General features: G+C 46.6%; 1 protein-coding gene across 3 annotated transcripts in view; it reads right to left on the bottom strand.

Moving 5' to 3' along the window:
* Positions 1–271: 271 nt before the first annotated feature.
* The window catches only part of neurl1aa (neuralized E3 ubiquitin protein ligase 1Aa), a 68921-nt gene continuing 49103 nt past the window's right edge, over positions 272–20089 (bottom strand). For all 3 annotated transcript variants that reach the window (XM_005750129.1, XM_005750130.1, XM_005750128.2), the window contains exons 4-6: positions 15718–16446; positions 4536–4685; positions 272–3603 (exon numbers count right to left, since the gene is read on the bottom strand). In XM_005750129.1, the coding sequence (XP_005750186.1) occupies positions 3362–3603; positions 4536–4685; positions 15718–16446 (1121 nt within the window). In that variant the 3' untranslated portion in view covers positions 272–3361. The remainder of the gene's footprint in view (positions 3604–4535; positions 4686–15717; positions 16447–20089) is intronic.

Below are 20089 nucleotides of genomic sequence, written 5' to 3'. Positions count from 1 at the left end.
CAGCTGATGCTTCTTGCTGGCCTTGTAAACCGGAACACTTTTTCTATAGCATTTTAATCCTGCTTTAAAAGCTTCACGATTACACGTGTCATTGTTTGCAAGCTTCTTATCCATTGCATCTTTATTAACGCTCTGGTTTGCTCAGCTGTGTGTAAAGAGCTTGAAATGCTAAATGGTTTCAGCTTTAAGTCGAAGGACCTCACACACACTCTGATTTTGTCTCTTCATGTAAGAAAAATCACGTCACATGATTAAATAAAGATGAGACGAATTTCTGCTCAAACACATCTGGAAAGTTTATTAACCACAATCGTCCGACTCACACTGGACAGAGCTCACAAATGAACACTTGTAGCTTCAAATCAAAAGGAAAAAAGAAAACACAGGTTTGCACTTTCAGCTGCTGTCACAACAACAGCCAAACTGCGTTTTTCTAGCCACTGGTTCCAGTCTACACGAGCACTGACAGCGTTCCACTCCGATGCTCATCCGCTGTTGGTCCCGATGTTCACGCTGGGTGAACGGAAAACTCATGCATGATAAAAAGATTTACAGAAAGTAAATGCGCTGCGGACACAGAGGAGCCAGAGGAGGCAGCAAACACGAGAGAAAGCAGGAAACGTCCACGCGTCGGTGCTGGACCAATAAATAATACATTAGAGGATCAGGGACATCCTGTGGGGCGTGAGGGGGGTGTGGAAAAAAAACAACGAAATATTAAATTAAAGGTGCTCAAAAAACTATTTATAGAAGAAAATATTTTGTGGCGTTTATCAATGTGGTCCAAAAATCAAATACAAATCAATGAATTTAATGGGGGGGGGTTGCATCGATAGATATCTTAAAAAAATAGATCAGTGATCATTTCTGGATTTGGTCAAAGTCTCTGCACAAAGAAAAAAATGCCACGGCTGAATCTCAGACGTACAAGATTACAATCAGTAGCTTTATAAAGTGACATCATCATCATCACCATAGCGATGGCTTTGAGACCACACAGCCCGAACGAGCTAAAGATACAGACGGGCTGTTGGGTCGTGGACACGGGCGCGCGCACAGGAAGAGAAATCACTCAAAAGAACACGTGACGATCAGGGAGCGCAATAAAAGCAGGCGCTGGCGCGTCGCACCTCACGGCGGTCCGGGTTTGATTGTGTACTGCGACATCTCTGCTGCGAGGCGCGACTAACTCGACCTGCTCGCTGGGACACAAATTTAGATTCTCGCAGTTTTGGATAAACGAGGTGAAGAAAAAAGAAAACGCGTGATTATCGATCCAAACAAACTTTAAAAGAACACAAACGTTTTTTTGTTGGTTTTTACCCCAATTCAAGCACATCAATAAAAATCTCTCTAAATACATAAGTTAACATTCAAATGTGAATTAACACTTCAAGCAGTAGCGTAATCAAACTGACGTGGGAGGAAGGACGTGTGCAGCGTCACCGTCGGCTGGCAAACACCGTAGCAGCATAGGTCTGAGCCCCGTTTGTTGATTATCTACAAAATCTAAAAACAGCCTCTCAGCTTCCTGCGAGGACAAAGCTCATCTGTGAAATCTGAAGGGGACGAAGACGTTTTATACTCAAGTTAGGGGACAGAAATGATACAAATACTTAAAATTGGAGCTTTTTCTTTTCCCCTGAAGAGATTTCTGTAGAATGTCTCTGCTGCTGGTGTCACAAAGCGTAGTATACATTTTAATAATCAAATACTGGAAATGTTGTGCATTTCTATTAGAAAAATAGTTTGAATGTGTGCTTTTTCTCCTCTGAGTGAACATTTTGTGACAGTCTGTGCCACACAACAGCATTATTTGGTAAATCATCGGGGTTTGGGGGAAGCACAGAACGCGGTCCATCTACGAGCGAACCTTCTGTGAGATAAGGCAGAAAACCATGGCAACAATCCTTTGATTTTTTTTTTTTTTTTACGTGGTGTTATGGGAGCTGTTTGTGAGGACTTGTCAATTTGTCGTGAGCACTCACAGTGTATTAGGCAGGGTTATATAGGTACAGTTTGGGAGGATGGTTCTTAAAAAGATAGCAGGCCCTGAGGAGTATCCAAATTGCTGTTTATTTCCCACTTCCTGTTTCCTTTCAAGAATTCAGAGCTGCCGAGTCTGCTGGAGGCAGGTTGGCAGCATAGACTGTATATAAAAAGATGCATGTAGCGTGCAGGTGTTAAAGTAAAGCCACTGCAGAAGCGACTTAAACCTGGCACAACAGGGGCGGCAGATTAAAATCCTGATGAATTTATGTTCTCAGTAGTTTTATGTCAGTGCAAAAGGCACCATATGGGCTAAAACAAAACAGCGTACTATACATGAGGGCGGGTCCAGTTCACGATTGACAAATCATCAGTGAATGAGTGCGTGTACTCTGGTTTCCCCCACTCTGCTCAATTTTTAAAGTTAAAAACAAAGCTGAAAACGCTGACGCTGAGGCTTCAAAACTGAATTTCACACAGTAACCTGGCTACGTCCCTCTTTTATATACAGTCTATGGCTTGTAGATTGTTTCAGCCAATGAGGGTCTTGGTCCTCTCGGTCAGTTTTGGGGCTTTTCTGAGAGGATGATGCAGATTTCAGTGCAACAAACCACATTGCAGAGCAAGCAGCTAGCTAGAACAACAATATAGCTACCACCAACGTTTGCAGTAAAACTACCAGAAAGGTACATTAGATTATACGAGTACAAGAGGTCTTACAATCCTACTTAAAATACTCAGCACCGGCTTGCGTCGCTAGACACGTCACTCACTGATAATCACCACAACACTAACAGACGTCCATCACTTCAGCACTGTGATGCAGACTGAGCTTCCAGTTCTCAGTAACACACAGACACAAGTTGTGACATACTGAGATGATTACCTGCAGCGGGTGTGCATTTTCTGAGACCATTTAAGTCGTAAATTGCGTTGACGGCGTATTTCGGAGCCTCGGTCATCCTCGAAAAGATCTATTGAGACATTCAGACCCAAAGGGACTCATCTGCTTTGGCGCAAATGGGCGATAGTTCCTAAATCTTACGACACGGTTCAACAAATCAAAGAATTTTGAAGCCGGTTTGGTTTTTCCCCCCTCTTCTTTCAAAGTCTTCCACGAGCCCCGGAGAAAGCAAACACTTCTGGCAAGAATAGAGTTTGGACGAACTTCCTGTCGAAGGCTGTGACTCTAAAGACAGAGAGACCTCCCCAGTGAAGTGGCATTAACTCTGGAAAAGGTCACGTGAGAAAACCAGCCACCAATATTTGTATGAAAATACCAAATCAGAGTACCAGAGTTCATGTTCCCTGAACCTAAACCTTTCTTTTTGTAACCCTGGGTTTTGCTGAGGTCGTCCTGTCGCCCGTTCCCTTACGTGCTGCGATAGGTCTTGATAATGTCTTTAATCTGCCTCCTGCAGATGGGGCAGCAGGCGTTGGACATCTTCTTGAGTTTGAGGCCGCAGGTGTAGCACAAGCACATGTGCCCACAGGCGTAGATGACCGTGTCCACGGTGTTCTCGTAGCAGATGGAGCACTCGTCGGACCACGGCCCGCGGCCGGACGGGAACGTGGGGGACTTGGGGAGGCTGGCCGGAGAATTCGGAGTTGTTCCTGTTGCAAAGACACAAAGACGATGCTAAACAGGTGTTCGATACCCCAATGCATCAAATAACCTGATGTCATACAGGGAAACTACACTGTGTGTTTATACACAATCACAGCATGTCTTTTATCTCATCTTCATCCCCTCGAGCAACCGGTCGCAGCAGATGGCCCCGCCCCTCCCCGAGCCTGGTTCTGTCTCAGTTTTCCTACCTTCCTACTGGCGCCAAAGCAATTACTCACAGGTGGTCGTATGATTGTTGGCTCACAATATGAACCTATAATCGAACTGAATTAATGGGCAGATCCACACGGGGTGAAACAGAGAAGCTGCTGGTTATGTTGGGATTAGCAGCTAGAGATGCGCGGTGGTTCAAGCCTACGATGGACTTTGCAGTTCTGTCTTTATGCCAGACTCATTCACTGCTGTGTGCTGGCTTTACTTTAGTTAGTGCTTTAACCTCCTGGCTTTTGACCTTAACTTCCAAAAAGTTTGCTTTTCTTGCTGAAGAGAAGAACATTTGCTGAATTTTGGTTGATCTAAGATTTATGGATCACAGAGGCTAAATTGCTGTCTCAAAATCATCCCCAGTGGTGTGCCAGTCATCACTTCCTAAAGATGCTCTACATAAAAATCTTTGCAGCTTCTGACTTTGAGTATGAAGCTAAAAGATTTTTAAAAACGACCCCCCCGTGGGTACAGGAACACACTGCATCTGTCCCATTTACATAAACAGAGTTACGTGACATAAGAACACGTGCCGAAAACATTTGCCTACTTCCAGCTGCAGCAGCAGCAGCACCATGAAGTGCTGGCCATTGTTCCAAACTACTGCAGGATGACATCTGCTCACTACCCTATAATGGCTTCCCCAGAGTCCCCTGAGGGGTGATTGATTGTCTACTTCTACAGTTGCAGTTTCCTGTCTGGGTATACGTACCCCCTGCTGAGCTGCAGTAAGCGGCTGAGCACAGACCTCCGTTCAGGACTGGATCAGAGATGCCACTTCCCAGGGCGCTGGGGGTGTGCGGAGAGGAGGAGGGCGAGCTGGGATTCGACGTGGCCCGCGGATCCCCGAGATGCGTGGAGCCTGGTCGGAGAAAATACAGCCAGGGTGTTGGATGAGTGAATTTAGCAGCCAGTTACAGCAAAAACACTAGAATTTGTCTTTTCAACACGATGCTGCTGTCTGTCGTGATCATCAGACGACAGAGTGACACCAGCAGTGATGTAAACACAGGAAGAAAAAGCAGCCCAGACGTCAGAAAGACTGGATTAGTACACTGCACATCAAATAACTCAAACAAAAGCAGATTTTTGCACCAGAGATAAAAGAACCAAAGACACTACATCAAATTATCTTCTCATGCACGACTGCGCTTCATTTCTACCTTTCTGTGTTTTGCTTTTGTTTCATCTTCATGTACAGGAGTACAGACAATGAGAGCAGGATGAGCTTCTTTCCCACTAAACGGGCAGCGCTCGAACGCACAGAGAGACGACTCCAATTTGCATTTTAAAAGTACAAACATATTCAACATCGGAGAAAAGAGACGCTCCGTCGTTTCCTCTTGAGAAAAGGAGTTTTGAAAAAATAGTAGGCATCTTGCTGTATCTGCATCCTGGCTGAAGGAAACAAGTGGAAATTCCTAGTGCAAGGTTAGGGAACACATTTCGGAATGCCGGTGACTCACGGATGGACAGATGAGGTGCAGGTGTGCTTGAAGCTGTGCTACATGTTCCAGTAAAATCTGTGTGGAATGACTCTTACATCCACAGAAAACCACTTCCAGACACCGGCCTGTCTCTTTAAACTGATTTTAGCTCCTTATTTTGGCTCTTTAGACGTTACTTTCATTCAAAAAAAAAAAAAAAAAGAGCACAGGTGATGTTAGCAGCTAGCTAAGGAGACCAGACTCCAGCCTCTTAGCCACAGCAGCCTGATGGTCTGATCGTTATTTTACTCTGCAGTAAATTCAGTGCATTCATAAATATTCACAGCACTTCACTTTTTCCACGTTACTGCATTTTTCCAAAATTACCGCCTCAGGTGACGATGCTACGAGCTAGGCTAACCAATTTTTTGGGCGGCTTCATTGTAGAACCTGTCAGCTCCATCAGGTTGGATGTTGAGCATCTCTGCGCAGCTGTTTTCAGATCCCTGCACAGATATTCAGTCGGGTACAAGTCTGGGCAAATTAAAGGTTGTTCATCAGGGTCGTCGTCGTGTTGGAACCTTTGCCCTGGTCTGAGGTCCGGAGTACCCTGAAGCAGGTTATCATCAAGGATGTCTCTGCATTCATCTTTCCTTTGCGCCTGACTGCTGTCCCAGCTACTGAGAAACATCCCCACAGCATGATGCTGCCACCGCCATGCTTCACTTTAGGGACGGCATTGGCCTGGTCATAAGCGGTGCTTAGTTTCCTGATGCTTGGCATTCAGGATAAAGAGTTCAATCTTTATTTCATCAGACTGGAGGATTTTGTTTCTCATGGTGTGAGAGTCCTTCAGGGCAAACAGGCAACTAAATATAGAACATGTGAAGCTGTGAATATCCTGAAAACGGACCAAAGTTCGGAATGATTCATCCGCAACTCAAGGTTCGTCATTAATATGTTGCTGTATGGTTTGCATTACTTTCTTGATCCTGAGCTCAACGTCCAAACTGAGATCTGAGTCGACCTGATTCCTTTCTGAGTGCACTGGGAGTTTTTTAAAAACTTAAACTAATAAAAAGCTGGAGAGACCTGAGAACGACCACTGAAACGCTTTTGGGGTCTTTGGGCATCTGTTCAAAAACAACAAGAGACAAAGCACCGCAGCGCTGTTTCCTTGGACAGGAAACAGAGTCATTTGTCTTGGAAGAGAATTCATGTGGGTTCCTTTGTCGTTTAAAATAACTAATAGTGCAGCGTCACAAGAAATGCAATGACACTAAAGAGTGCAAATTATGATGCAAATGAGCGTTCTTGCAGAGCAAGCAAGTAATCGCCCTCAAAGAATTCCCATCAAATGCTTTGCTGCTTCAACGTCAATGCAGATTACTTTAATTACCTCGTCTGAAGCTTACTGTCAGAATATAGCATACTAACAACTGCATCACAAGTCAGCTGCTGTGTGCAAAGATATGTAACGATTTCAGCACGTCTTTGTTTTAAGCATCACTCCACTGCAGTGAGTCTCAGTGGGGAACGGTTCACGGTGTTCTCCTGGACAGCGGACAGAAAAAAGTGAAACCAGAGTCATCTGTTGTGCCGTCAGCGCTGAGCAAACATCACGATGACAGCCCGCCACTAACGCACGTCCCAGCGGGCATCGCTCTGCTGCCATCTGCACCGGCGGCCTGATCAATCCAACCGATGCCCCGACACGCCGCCACACGCAGACCTACTTCACTTTGGAGCCAGTCCAATCATCAGAATGTCGCCCCCCAACAACCAGCTGCTTATGTACAATCATTTTTGCATATTTAATGAAGCTATGCTAAATTTAACCTTCATAGCAAGAATATTTTACGAGCTACAAGAAAAGCTTTTTAGCTCAAATATCATGAGATGTGTCATCCTGAAACCCAGTGTTTGATATGTTTGATCGTTCTCTGATAATCAAGCGTTTTCTGACGTGCAGCTGGTCCAAACTAGCTGTAGCATATGAACCGTCTCATTTCCACACCACGCCCGTCTTGCAGCAGTGGTTCCTTCTGCATCAGGTAAAAGGAATGACTGTGCTGCACGTGTCTGCAGGACGATCTGTCTGAGGTGACGTTGGCAGGGTTGGGTTTACACAAGGACTCTCTTCTGTTTGCATAGCAGCCGCTGCCCCGGTGCTCCTGTGCCCTGTGGAATTTGCACGAGTGTTTTTGCACTGTATGTACAGTGCGTAACACGCTGTAGCAGACCATATTTAGCAGCTTGAGTGAACACATTTGTTTCTAAGGGGAGGCCTCGGGCAGTGGTCACACTCCTTATCTTAGCAGAATGCTCGATTCGTGTACAGGATCAACACAAAAGCTGCACAAGACATTGTGCAGATTCCTCCTTCACTTCTCTCGGACCAAAAACTGCAGTTCTTAAATTTTGCCACTTGAGGCTCCAGCAGTGAGTTAAACTATCCAACTCTGCAGCAGAAATAAACACCTTTACAGCCTGAGACACTCGTCCACTCCTTTTTTTTTTGTTAAATGACAAATGTATTGAGTGTAGGGAGCGGTGGACAGCCCGATTACCTGCAGAGAGCATGTGCCACCAGATGGAAGCCGTGTTCAAAGTATGCGGTACAGCTGATCTGAGCCTCTGCTAGAAACCAAGAGCTGAAAACAGTGAAAGTGTCCCCTGCAGCCACCTGCAGAGCTCTCCGTAGCGTATTTATTGAGATTTTTTTTAGTGCTTCTTCCGTTCCTGGTGAACTTTGTCACTACGTTTTCCAGCCGTTTCACCTGTGTGTATTCGAGCTACCCACTATCAGATATTTGGAGGTTTGCACAGGATGTTTGCATAGATTGAAAACCGCTCTGTGCAGGCTAATACGCATGCAAACACAACCATGGTACCATAAAACAAGCGTTAGGAGCCTGACTGTTACGGCACGTTAGCATGGGTGGATGTCGCTGAGCCTATTCAGCGCCGTCTGAGTCACTTCTATTCTTTAAAAAAACTAAACAATTGGTGACAGCCCAGTGCCAAACTGGGTGACCTCAAGGTAGCAACGTTCATCTGTCTTTAGTCAGTGGGACAAATCTTTATTAAGGCTTCTTCTAATGTTTAAAAATGCAGGTCAAGCCTTCCTGCTGCTTCATGGGCTGTTATACAGTCTTCATCTGAGCTGTTTATGGTGGTTATACTCGGTCCAACATGGGGGAGAAGGTTATCCATGTTATGATGAAAATCATTTCAAGAAGCATGAGACGTGCACACACGCAGCCGGGCGCTGTTTGACCTTCACATGAACATCCTCTGTGACAGGATGAGCAGCTAAAATGTACTGGAATGTAAAATGTGTCCAGACCTCAGAATCAAACCCTCACGCTGCGAGTGCCGCTCGGCCTACAAGGTGCTCCTGCACTCGTCACGTTCCACCCTTCATCAGATTATTTGAGCCTGATCACCCTGCGGCATGAGCGGTTCCTCCGCGGGGCCGAATCCTCCCTCTCTCCCTGTTAATCCCTCTGGCAGGCGGGCAACTCCCACCCAGGGTAGCTGAGGCAGGATCTGCGGTGCCCAGCCCTGATCCTGCATGCTCGCCGATAGATTAAAGCGTCCGGCGCGAACAGCTGTGAGAGGCGGGGCGGCTTTCTGTGGCCACGTCTCTGCTGTAGTCTACATCCAATCAATGAACCGTCCGTCTTTAGCTCATATCGGAGCATCTGTGGACAGATCCTCTCGCTGTCAAAGCACGGGAGGCACGCAGGGCGGGCGAGGGGAGGGATGAGGCCTGCAGAGGAGGGCGAAGGTTTAGGGCTTAAGTTCCCTCTGAAGGGAGGGAAGGAGTTAAACTCTGCAGGCATGTTTATAGACAGAAAAAAAGCAATCAAGAGAAAGAGCGGAACAGAGAGAAACAGTTTACACGAACGTTTCCTCTGCTAAAGCACTTCAAAATGGGTGGGCCTTCATTTAATTGCAGAGAAGCTCTTGTTCTGAGCTGCTATCGGGACAAATGCTCACTTAGGCTCGGATGTTTTTTAGTGCGTGTGTTTGGATCAGATGAGAGGAGAGCAGCTCGGTAGATACCAGTTTAAGGTCACGGCTTACCCCGCTGCATGAAATGTTAATAGTCTCTTTCTATCTGTGGAGGAGATATTATCTTAAGAGACAAAGGAGCTATTTTGGAGGGACGACACAGTCGTACATCCCAGAGTTGTTTATCTCCACATCAAGCACAGAGCGGAGTGTGTGAGCACCCATGCATATGTATGAATGCATGTATCTGTGTGCATGATTAGATGCAGATCTAAAATAAATTTTAGAAAACACTCCAGGTATTAAAAGTGATCATTAGGAGCAGCTTGGTTAGGAGTTTGAATTTGTCTGCAAAAGTTCTCTCAGAGCAGCACGAATGAATAATAAAAACAAAGAACATTAGGAACAAGAGTGAGACGCCGAAGTGTGAAGAACGGCCGCTGCTGTTTTCCAGGAGTGTGAAATAAATCAAATCTTGTTAAAAGTCTGTCCGCCTCCCTCTCATAGCTCCATCTTATCGCTGAAATCTCTGTAAACACAATCTTCAGACTGTCCAGCTGTCAAAATCCAGAGGAGCTGACAGAAATGTTCATCTTTAAGTATGCATGTGCGCTGCATTCTCAGTGAACGTGCTTTACAGGGAGGATTCGAGTCTAACGGGCTGCTTAACCTTTGGCTGATGGGTAATCGTACCTGCAGCCTGAGAAGAGCCCGTCTGAGCCCACTGCAGGAAACTCCTCTGCCCGGTTTCCTTTAAAGAACATTTTTATTTGAAGTCTCTATGTTAATAAAGACACAAACAAATGAGTATTTATCTATAACATAATGAGCATATCACTCTTTCTGTGTTAGGGTCACACTCTGCCCACTTTAAAAAGTGAGGAGAAGAAGCGATGATGAGGAAACAAAAAACAGAAAGATCTGAAAGTCAGGGAAGGAGCAGCTGGGCCGACAGAAGATGAGAAGAGGAGGAGAAGGGGAGCGTGGCAGCTGCGAGGATGTGGGCGGTGAGACGCTTCAGTTGAGCGCGAGCGCGTTGACATTTTAATGGAATCTATAATACATGCGAAGTGGGTCACTGGATGGGTGTCCCATTTCCACGCCACGAGGCACAAGGTCCCCTCGCCGCCCGTCTCTCTCTCCAAGTTCAGCTGTCAGCTGCTCAAGTTTTCAGCTCTTTTCTGTGGAAACACACTAATAAGTGATTGGACAGAAAAATACTGAGTATCAAGTCAACCTGCAGATGGTGTGTCTTTGCAAACCCAGACGGTTAAGTAGAGAGTAAAGCACCAACGTGGAAGTCGGCCATCACTCAGTGAACTGCTTTGATTTAGTGTTTAATGTCTCGACAGGCGTTTCTCTTCCTGTCAGCCCTCGATTCAGAGCAAAACCACATTTTTCTCACCGGAAAATGACAAACACGGGGTTTTCAAAATCAGCTGCACGGCTAAATCGTCGTAGTAGTTTTTGCAAAACATGAGGAAACCAGGTAGCGTCAGGTTCTGCGTGCAGGTAAAGTTCTCTGAGGTCAACAATGTTAAACGCTAGCATGGATCAAAATAATGTTGAGACTGATTAAGATGAATTTGTGATAACCATTTTCTCGTCAATTAGCTGGAACCGAAACAGCGCCTGACTGCGGGTAATATGTTTTTCCATGACTCCGCACATAAGCGTTCATATCTAATTACATCACAGCTGTGGTCATTAAACAGAACTCGTGTTTATTTCATGAGACGACACTTCAACCGTGAAATAATAATTCGGTCAGATGTTCGTGTTCAGTCAAAACAGGATGAAGATTCTGGAACAATCTGGAAACACTAATGTGTAAATTGTTCTAACACAACAATCGTGTTTGTGTGTGCACACATTAGTGTAGGTGGAACACGAGACTCATTTCCTCCCATCAGCCCAACCCTGAGCCTGGTTCTGCCCAAGGTTTCTTCCTGTTAAAAGGGAGTTTTTTTGTCCCGCTGTCACCAACTGCTTGCTCTGATTGTGGGGGTTTTCTCTGTCTTTCTATATGGTCTTTACCTTTCAATATAAAAAACCTAGAGGTGACTGTTGCTGTGAATTGGCGCCATATAAATAAAATTGAATTGAATTTGAGCCTGTGAGCCTGACAAAATCGACTTAACTTTGTTTTAATTCAGCATTCCAAGATTGTGTCTCAGTGCTGGCACTAGCATGTCGACACTAGCATACTTGTGTAGTGCATAAATTTCAATAGTAAAAAAAAAAAAAAAATTGCTTCCGTACACCATTTAGACACCTATAACGCACTGCATGTGCCCAGACTTGACACTTTGGTTCTCAAAATAGCAAGGCACATTATTAAAGACCGCTAGCAGGACTATAAGCAAATGTTTCATCAAGTGGCTCACTGATTCATGCACATTTGCACACATTTACCTTTGGCAGAATTCTGACATAGATTTAGCCATGTCATGAAACGTGTGCTAGCTAAACTGCTAGCTAGCAAATGTGCATGATTTAAAATCCTTGCGGATGACTCAGCCTCTGGTCAACGCATGAGCAGAGGTTGTCATTAAGTGGCTCACTGATTCATGCACATTTGCACAAATATACCTTTGATAGAATAAAGATTTCTGACATAGATTTAGCCATGTCAGGAAACGTAAATGATGAATGGTCTGTATTTGTATAGCGCTTTACTTAGTTCCTAAGGACCCCAAAGCGCTTTACACATCCAGTCATCCACCCATTCAGACACGCATATACACACTGGTGATGGCAGCTACATTGTAGCCACAGCCACCCTGGGGCGCACTGACAGAGGCGAGGCTTCCGGACACTGGCGCCACCGGGCCCTCCGACCACCACCAGTAGGCAACGGGTGAAGTGTCTTGCCCAAGGACACAACGACCAAGACTGTCCAAGCTGGGGCTCGAACCGGCAACCTTCCAATTACCAGGGGCCCTCCCAACTCTTGAGCCACGATCGCCCCAGAGCCACGATTGCCTCAGGTGTGCTAGCTAAACTACTAGCACACCTGGGGCGAGTAGTTTAGCTATGCTAGTAGTTTAGCTAGCTAAACTACTTCTTCTTTAGCTAGCTAAACTACTAGCACACCTAAACTACTAGCTAGCACACGTGCATGATTTAAAATCCTCGAGCATGATTCAACCTCTGTTCAACGCACGAGGAACCGTGAGGAAAAGTGTGCATTCAAGACGATGAGAATGTCCACTGTGGGCTTCTGTGAACAGCGCTGAATGTACACAGCCTCGTTTCTGAGGAAATTCCACAGAGCACCTTTAAATATCAAGACTGATATGGAAATCTTCTGACAGAGAGAGACACACACTGATGCACATATACAGTTAAACACGGCGTTCTTCAAACTGTAATGAGAAACTTCTAAAAGCCTCCTGTCGTTAAGGCTAACAGAACTGATTCAGTATAGATTTCATCCTCGGTGTCATTACCCCGTCTGAGCTCTCTCAGCTCACCTCACATATACTCGTGTGCCTGTTTGACTACAGCTGTCGCTTTCACAAAAGGTCCTTTACTTCACGCTTTGTTTGAAGTGACGACTGTTTGATCCCGCCGTCCCAAAGACGAGGAGCCCGCTGGGACACGTCTCTCCCTCTAGCAGGCGTGGTTTGAATTCAGCTTCAACTGAGAGCTAAATTGCTCTCCAGTAAACACAGAGCAATAAATCAGGCCGTTACAACTTTGAGATAAGAGGCATTTCCTAATTCAAAGCAGCTGGAAAGTAAAGATGATTCGCACCTCGGCGGGACTTCCGAGATGGGCCTCGATAAGAAAACGCGCCTTGGACCGCTTTCATTGTTCTGAGCTTCCTGTTTTGATGCGCTGCCAAGGCTTTCCGTTTTCAGTAAACGATTATTGGAAGTCCACACAGACCAACCAGATGGCCTGCGGTGCAGATAGTCGTAGTCAAAATGTAATTTAACAGTAAAATCGGTGACCTCCTGGTGTAATAAGAGCCGATACAAAGGAGACATTTAGATGTGTTTGGAATGAAAAACAAGAGCCTAACAGCCAATCAGCTGGAAGGAAAGGGGCTTTCTACACAGAGCTTCACTGAAGCTCGCTGTGATTCGTATCGATGTAGCTGTCACCGTTACTCTGGGTCAGGCTAACAGAGGGCCACATTAGCGAACATGCAGAACTGAGATTTCAAAGAGGCTTTTGATGATGAGCTGGTTAAAGTGCAGGTTATTCCCCTCTAACTTCTTTTAACCTCGGCTTCCTCTTCCGCTGCTGGTGAAGAAAAGCAGCAGGTATTTATAGATGCTCTTCCTCCACGCAAACACTCGTGACGCCTCTGAAAGGTCGTAGCTGTTTGGGCTGCCACGCCTCTTAACCGCTGCATTAATAGCAGACGGCGTTCACACGCACACGCACCTGTAGGACAGGCAGTATATGTTTGGCAGGGCAAAGTGAAGTGCACACACTTTCCTGTCATTATCAACCCATGAACAAACCTCCGGTGCCCTGACGCACAGGCGAAGTGTCCGGCCTGCTGAGACCTCACGTCGTCTCGGTCACACCGAAGCCTCTCGTGGCCACTTTTCCACCTTTGCTCGCTCTCTTCCTGTTTTTCGTCTCCTCTGAGAGTCTACTCCTCTCGCTAATCCTATGACTGTTTAGAGTCTTCCTGCTTTATGGGACGTCTGCTGTAAATATTGTGACAAACAAGAGTAATAGAGCGCTCTCGCTAACTCTTGACCCTCTGGTGAATAAAGAGTCATGACCGTGACTGAGAAGTTGTTTTCCTCAGCCGCCTCACTGTCAGAGCGTTCAACACTTAACACAAATAGATTTGGACCCCAGGGAGGAAGTGGGGAGCCGAGACAAATTAAGATCAATACACTGATCTGTAAGTTCTTGACCTCCGGACACATCGCTGAGCTAAATGGATGGCTATTCTCACCATCAATTACTCTTCCACGGAGAATAGAGCGTGCAGTCAAAGACAAAAGGTGCTCGTTGCTCCACATACAGGAGGCGGAGCACTAGTGACACTTGCAGATATGTCTTAAAATAATAAATTAAAAAATAAAAACTGACCGATTGGCACCAGGGCCACCACTAGGGGGGGACTGTGGGGTGCCTCGCCACATTTGGACATCCTGACGTATAATGGAGGAATAAAGCTTGGAGCATTGTAACTTTTTCTTTTGTTGTGTTGCTAAAATCTGGCCCGTTCTCATCTCCTCATTAACAACACTGCCCCCTGTTAAATAATAAAAACTCAAAGAAACTCCAAAGAGAACATGGTGAGATCATTAGGAGTGTACACGTCCTAAATATCTGAGTTTCGTATCAAAGCTCTTGATGCTGCGTTCACAATATATTAGCTTCGTTTTAAAGCGTTCTGCTATGAGTGCCAGTAAGAAAATGAAATCCAGAGCAGAAAATCCACAGTTAAAGTACCAACAATCAGCCGAACCTCTCATTTGGCAGAGGAAACGCAGACAGGAGCTTCCATATATTTGACTGATTCCTACATCGAAGGTTGATTCGTGTTCAGTGTTCGACTGCTCTGCTGGCAGCACACCTTTCACTGATGTTGTTTAAAGGTGCACGCTGTTGATCAGTGAGATTACCTGTTAGTGCTCTGTGACGTAGTTTCTTACGGACTCTGTTTCCTGTCACAGCAAACACGTATGTTCGCATGTTAGAGGGTCTGAAAAAAAACAAAAGGACCAGCAAACAGACGCTTGGTCACCTTTTTCAGATGCAGGGACCAGTGTTGTGAAGCAGTCCTTATATATGCAAGACCTGAACTGAGGAGCCTTTCTAAGAGTTCTGGACCCTCTTAAATACTTTCTGAGAATATTATTTGTCTTGATGTTCATTCGCTGGGTGGCAACCCAAAGGTGGGGAAGCAGCAGCAGCTACAAACGTGAGGGAACACGTGAGGTGGGCTTCAGTACAAAGCAACTCACAGATGTGCTGCAAATGTAGGCAGCTGAAGTCTCGCTAACTGGATGTGTAGAAGGATAATCAGCTGAGCCATCAGCTGATGTGGGACCGTGGCTGAGCTTGATTTCTCACCTGAACAAATGCTATGTTCAATGAAACCAGGACAAGGACTGACAGCAAACCTGCGTGATAAATAATTCAGCTTTACTTTGATCAGGAGAGGGTGGAGACAACATCTGGGGAACAATACTCGGAAAACAGCCCGAGGCGCTCAAACCTGGGCCTCTGCCTCTTTTAGTGAAAGTCGTCACAAGCCGGGTGGCAACTAAAGGCTCCCAGTTCAGCATCACCGTCTTAGAGCTGTTCAGTCCTTTGGAGAAGTCCAATAATATCTGTTATAATGGAGCAGTTTGTTCCTCTGATGGGTAACTTTCATTTGCTTTACATTATAAGATAAAGACCTACAATCACACAAAATGCCAGGGGCCTAAAAGTAGTTTAACCTTTGTTATTATGGTAACCTACCCAGAATCCTCAGCTGTGTCACTGCACCATGCAAGCCGAAGAACATCCACAGCGGGCGGGAGTTGTCCACGCACACCTGCATGCCCACGTTGGCGCCGTTGTGGCTGAGGATGACCTCCCCCTCCTGGTTGACCAAGAAGCCCAGGATGTCACTGCTCTGTAGAGGCGTCGGCACACGGCACACCGCCCAGAACTCCTTCCTGTCCACCAGGGCTTCGGGATTGTAGGGTAAGTCGCTGGGGCGCAGCACCGCCGGGTCGCAGGACGTCACACCGTAAGACAGAGAGCCCGAGCGCGCCGGGCTCGACTTGGTGACTTTGATGAACACTGTCTCGCCGATGCGCAGTGGCCGGTTCGTGAAGACCAGCGTGCGCTCTTCACGCGCGTGCTCGGATCGCGCCACCGTCTGCTCGTCCAGCGTCTTAATGTGGGCGCCGCGCAGCTGGTGGAAGTGGAGGTCGCTCTCCAGGGTGGACGGCAGGAGGGAGGACTGCTGGGAGTTGAGGGAGTTCTGCGGGATGGGGCAGCTGGAGGAGGAGGAGGTGGAGGCCAGGTGGAGGGTGTGGCGGTGGGAGCGGCTGTGGGCTGGGCCACCGTCCTCCTGCTGCAGGTTGAGGTCGCACAGGCTGACGGACAGGCGCGAGTCGTCCGCTTCACGCCGCAGAGAGGAGGAGCGCACCGTGGTGAAGGAGCGTGGACGCAGGCAGTCTGCAGGAACAATCTCGCTGTCTGGAAGAGGAGGAGGAGAGGACAGCGGTTTAAATCAGCACTGCTGAGTTTTGCTCTGATTAGCAATTTTCCTAAAGCCTGCGGGAATGAAGTTTGCAGCTCACCAAGTCTGAACAGCACTAAGAGAAGGGCTGAATCTGCAGCTGGTCTGACAACATGATAACGATAATAAAAGAGCAATTTCATTTCACTAGCATGAGCTGAATGCAGCGCAAGGTAGGGGTGATTACTCGGTGCTGAGGCAGAGTGTCGGGAAGTGTGTTTAAAGGAATTAAAGACAGTAGTGGGTCGCTCCTGCATCTGCACAGGTGTACAATGCTGCACGGTGTCAGAGAGCAAGGAGGCTGTGTGTGTGTGTGTGTGTGTGTGTGTGTGTGTATGTGTGCCAGTCAGCATGTTTACATATCTATGTGGGGACCAAAATGTGGTTTTATTGTCAGGGTTACAGTTGGGTTATGGTTATGGTTAGGGGGTTAGGGCAAGCATTATGTCAATGAGATGTCCTCACTAAGATATGAAAACAAGTGTGTGTGTGTTGGGGTGTGTGCTGGCTGCATTCCTTGCACTCCATAGTACAGTATCACTCCACAGACATCTATTAATATATACCAATACATGTCTTTAATAGCAGTGTAGTGGCCACATACAGACAAACGCACACCTCTGATAAACTCTCAGGTTGCTTCCCATCCTATGCGCTGACTCAGCTGCTTAAAATAACATCCTTAATGTGCCCTCCCACCTTGCCCTCCCACCTCGCCCCTCCTGGCCTGGTGGTAGGGGTAAAATTAGCCCAATACGCTGACAGCGCCCAGCTCCTCAAGATTGGGTTTGTGTGAGATGTATTTGCAGAGCTGAACGCCAAACGAGACCAAGACGAAAAAAAAGAAAATGACCTCCTGTTCCTCTTAGATGATACTGAGAGACCCTCCTCAGTCAAAACAAGAGGCACTTATTAAAACAGTGGGCTGGGGAGGTGCAGGAGGTCCATGGATGAGAAACAGCCACTGACGGTCTCTGGAGAGTCTCGAGTCCTGGTCAGCTCTATCTGTCCAGGACCTGAGAGCTCTGACTTCAGATAACCCTCTTAGCCCTAATTACCAGGGCCGCAGGACGGGCTGCTAACTGTGAGCTGCAGCGGGGAAACCAGAACAGCCAAGCTTCTTATGATCCCACAGCTGACAGGGACACAAGCCAAAAAGGAGACAGAGTCAGGACAGTCCCATTGACAGGGCCGCCCGAGGCAGGAAGCCTCCATCATCAGGACCGAGTAAATTTGAGATTAGCTTCAAATTGTGGAATTAATTTAACTGATTGAATCAGGTTTCAGATTTACAACTGTTCATACAGAAGCGTAACACCGGCAGTTAAAAGCAGTCTAAGGTACCGTGACATACAACACACAGAACTAGGGATGAGACTCAACGTGCTGTCAAGGATAGAAACGGTGTCTTTATGTCCTTTACGTCCTACAGCGGACTCGGTGTGAAAGTGCCAGCACAAAACCTCTCTTTCAGTCTCAAAGCTGGTCTCATCCTTGTCCTCCACTTTACTGGAATTTTGTCCCAATAAAAATGGAAACTGGATGTAAACAAGTCTAAAAAGCAGATCTATCCTTCAGGTTGATCAGGCCCAGTGTACATGGAAGATGGACATCACCAGTTGGTTTGTCCAACTGGAAACTGGAGCATTGAGGTTATCCTCCAAAGTCTCGCTCCATTTGAAGGTCTATTTCATTCTAAATGTTAAAAACACATCAGATTCACAACAGAGAGCAGAGATCAGAAAAGTGTTTAATGAGGTCATGAATGAAGTAAGAGATCATTTTTATGCCTCCACACCCAGAAAACCTGCCCTCTGCTGACAGGGTGAAACCATCGCATTGGCTCCACTGTTCAGGCTGCGCACCTCCGTTTCATACAGCCGATGCTGCTGGAGTAAACCGACTCATCCCCATCAGTCACTGACCTTTAAACTCTACTGCTGCTGGCACCGATGAGATTTTCAGATCAGTTTTCAGGTCAGCGACCAAGATTCAGGCGACTGGATCACGGCATCATTGCATACTCTGGATATTGTCCAAATAAAAAGGTGGAAGCAGAATTCGTCCGTCTTCTACCGCCTTTGACTTTCATTTGAATCTGTTGTTTTGGATAATCACTGACACATTTCAGAGTTTTCCTCATTCCCTGATCCAAGCTCCACCATCACACCTTAATAAAACGATCACCTAAGAGGATATCTCACTCATCTACAGAGACGCTGACTGGCATCAAAGATCAGTCTGTGATATGTTGGAGTGAAGTGGAGATGACAGCAGTCTGCTCGGCGCTCCATCCTCTGAGAGTTACACGTCTGATTTTCTGCATCATCGCTGAAATGCCGTCTGATGAGATCGTGCGCCGTAAAGCCGAGACCGTCGTGTCAGTCGTCGATTAAAGCTAGCTGCTAACTCAGACCGTGACGCCCTGTGATTAATGTTTAATGGGACTAAGGCCTTGTAATCGTGCTAATTGATTTCTCAGCGAGGGATAAAACGGAGAGGACAGTGCCTTTGGTGCACAGGGCGACTCCCAAAGACTGCTAATCAACTATTAAACACCTCTGCTCAGAAGCGTGCAGCAGTTTCCCCAGAGTCCCCGAGGCTAGCTGTAGATGACTAGGTTGAATTTCATCTACTTTCTCAGCTATCCCACACTGATGGACTCTCAGCCTCCATGAAAACCAGGGCTTAGAGGAGATTCTGTGCAAATGAACGGCCTGACGACGTATGGATGTTGGGTTTTAATTGAACAGCTCAATCAGCCACGTAGTCCATTTCTGGATTTTATGCAGTTTGCTTGGAGCTTCATTTGCTGAAGGGAGACCTTTAATGAAGCAAAGACTCCTTGATGAAGCCTTACATTTTACTCACTGATGATGAGGGAAAGCCTCTCCTTTTAGGCATGCCGCCCGGTCGCTCTGACTCAGTGGATGTGAATGACATCACCAAACCAAATTGTGTGCCTCTTGCAGTTATCTGCTGCCCATCACTCTGTCGCAAATTGGATTACGATGGGACAGACTTTGTTGCAAGACTTCCGGGACTGGAGCTGATGATGGCATGCCTCGAGGGAGGATAACAGCAAGAGGAGCAAAGCCGGCAAAGGAGGGGGTGGTGCTGCCCGTGATGGTGCTGGATTTGTGTAGAAAGGAATTGATGGAGGCTTCCAAAGAGCCGCACATCATCTCCCTCTCTCGCACCTTCAGTGTCGCGCTGATGCAAATGCAGAATGTGTGAACATTAACCCATATACACGGGAAATTGATTTCTCTAAAAAAACTCATCTTTTATCAGCTTTTCCCCTGTGAAGCTCCTCTCAAGGTTTATGTTCCCTTTTACGTCTCACTCTCTTCTCCTTCCTCCCTCACTTTTCAAAGAGTAGTCATTTCAAACTCATGCCAGATTGTGCACAGTGTATTCTTCTCTCTGCTTTTTTATTCATCAAAGGCCGGAGAGACGGAGCAACGCCGTACCGCATGTGCTCCTAATGCTCGTTGTTAGCTTGGGAGGACAGAGAGAGCTCTGAAAGGACTGCAGAGCATTTACTGTGTGTGTGTGTGTGTGTGTGTGTGTGTGTGTGTGTGTGTGTGTGTGTGTGTG

Source organism: Pundamilia nyererei, unplaced genomic scaffold, assembly GCF_000239375.1.
Source record: "Pundamilia nyererei isolate P.nyererei 1_Seehausen unplaced genomic scaffold, PunNye1.0 scaffold00263, whole genome shotgun sequence".
Taxonomy (NCBI): Eukaryota; Metazoa; Chordata; class Actinopteri; order Cichliformes; family Cichlidae; genus Pundamilia; species Pundamilia nyererei.
The sequence above is the reverse complement of the archived record's forward strand: the minus strand, read 5'-3'. Positions and strand labels throughout refer to the sequence as shown.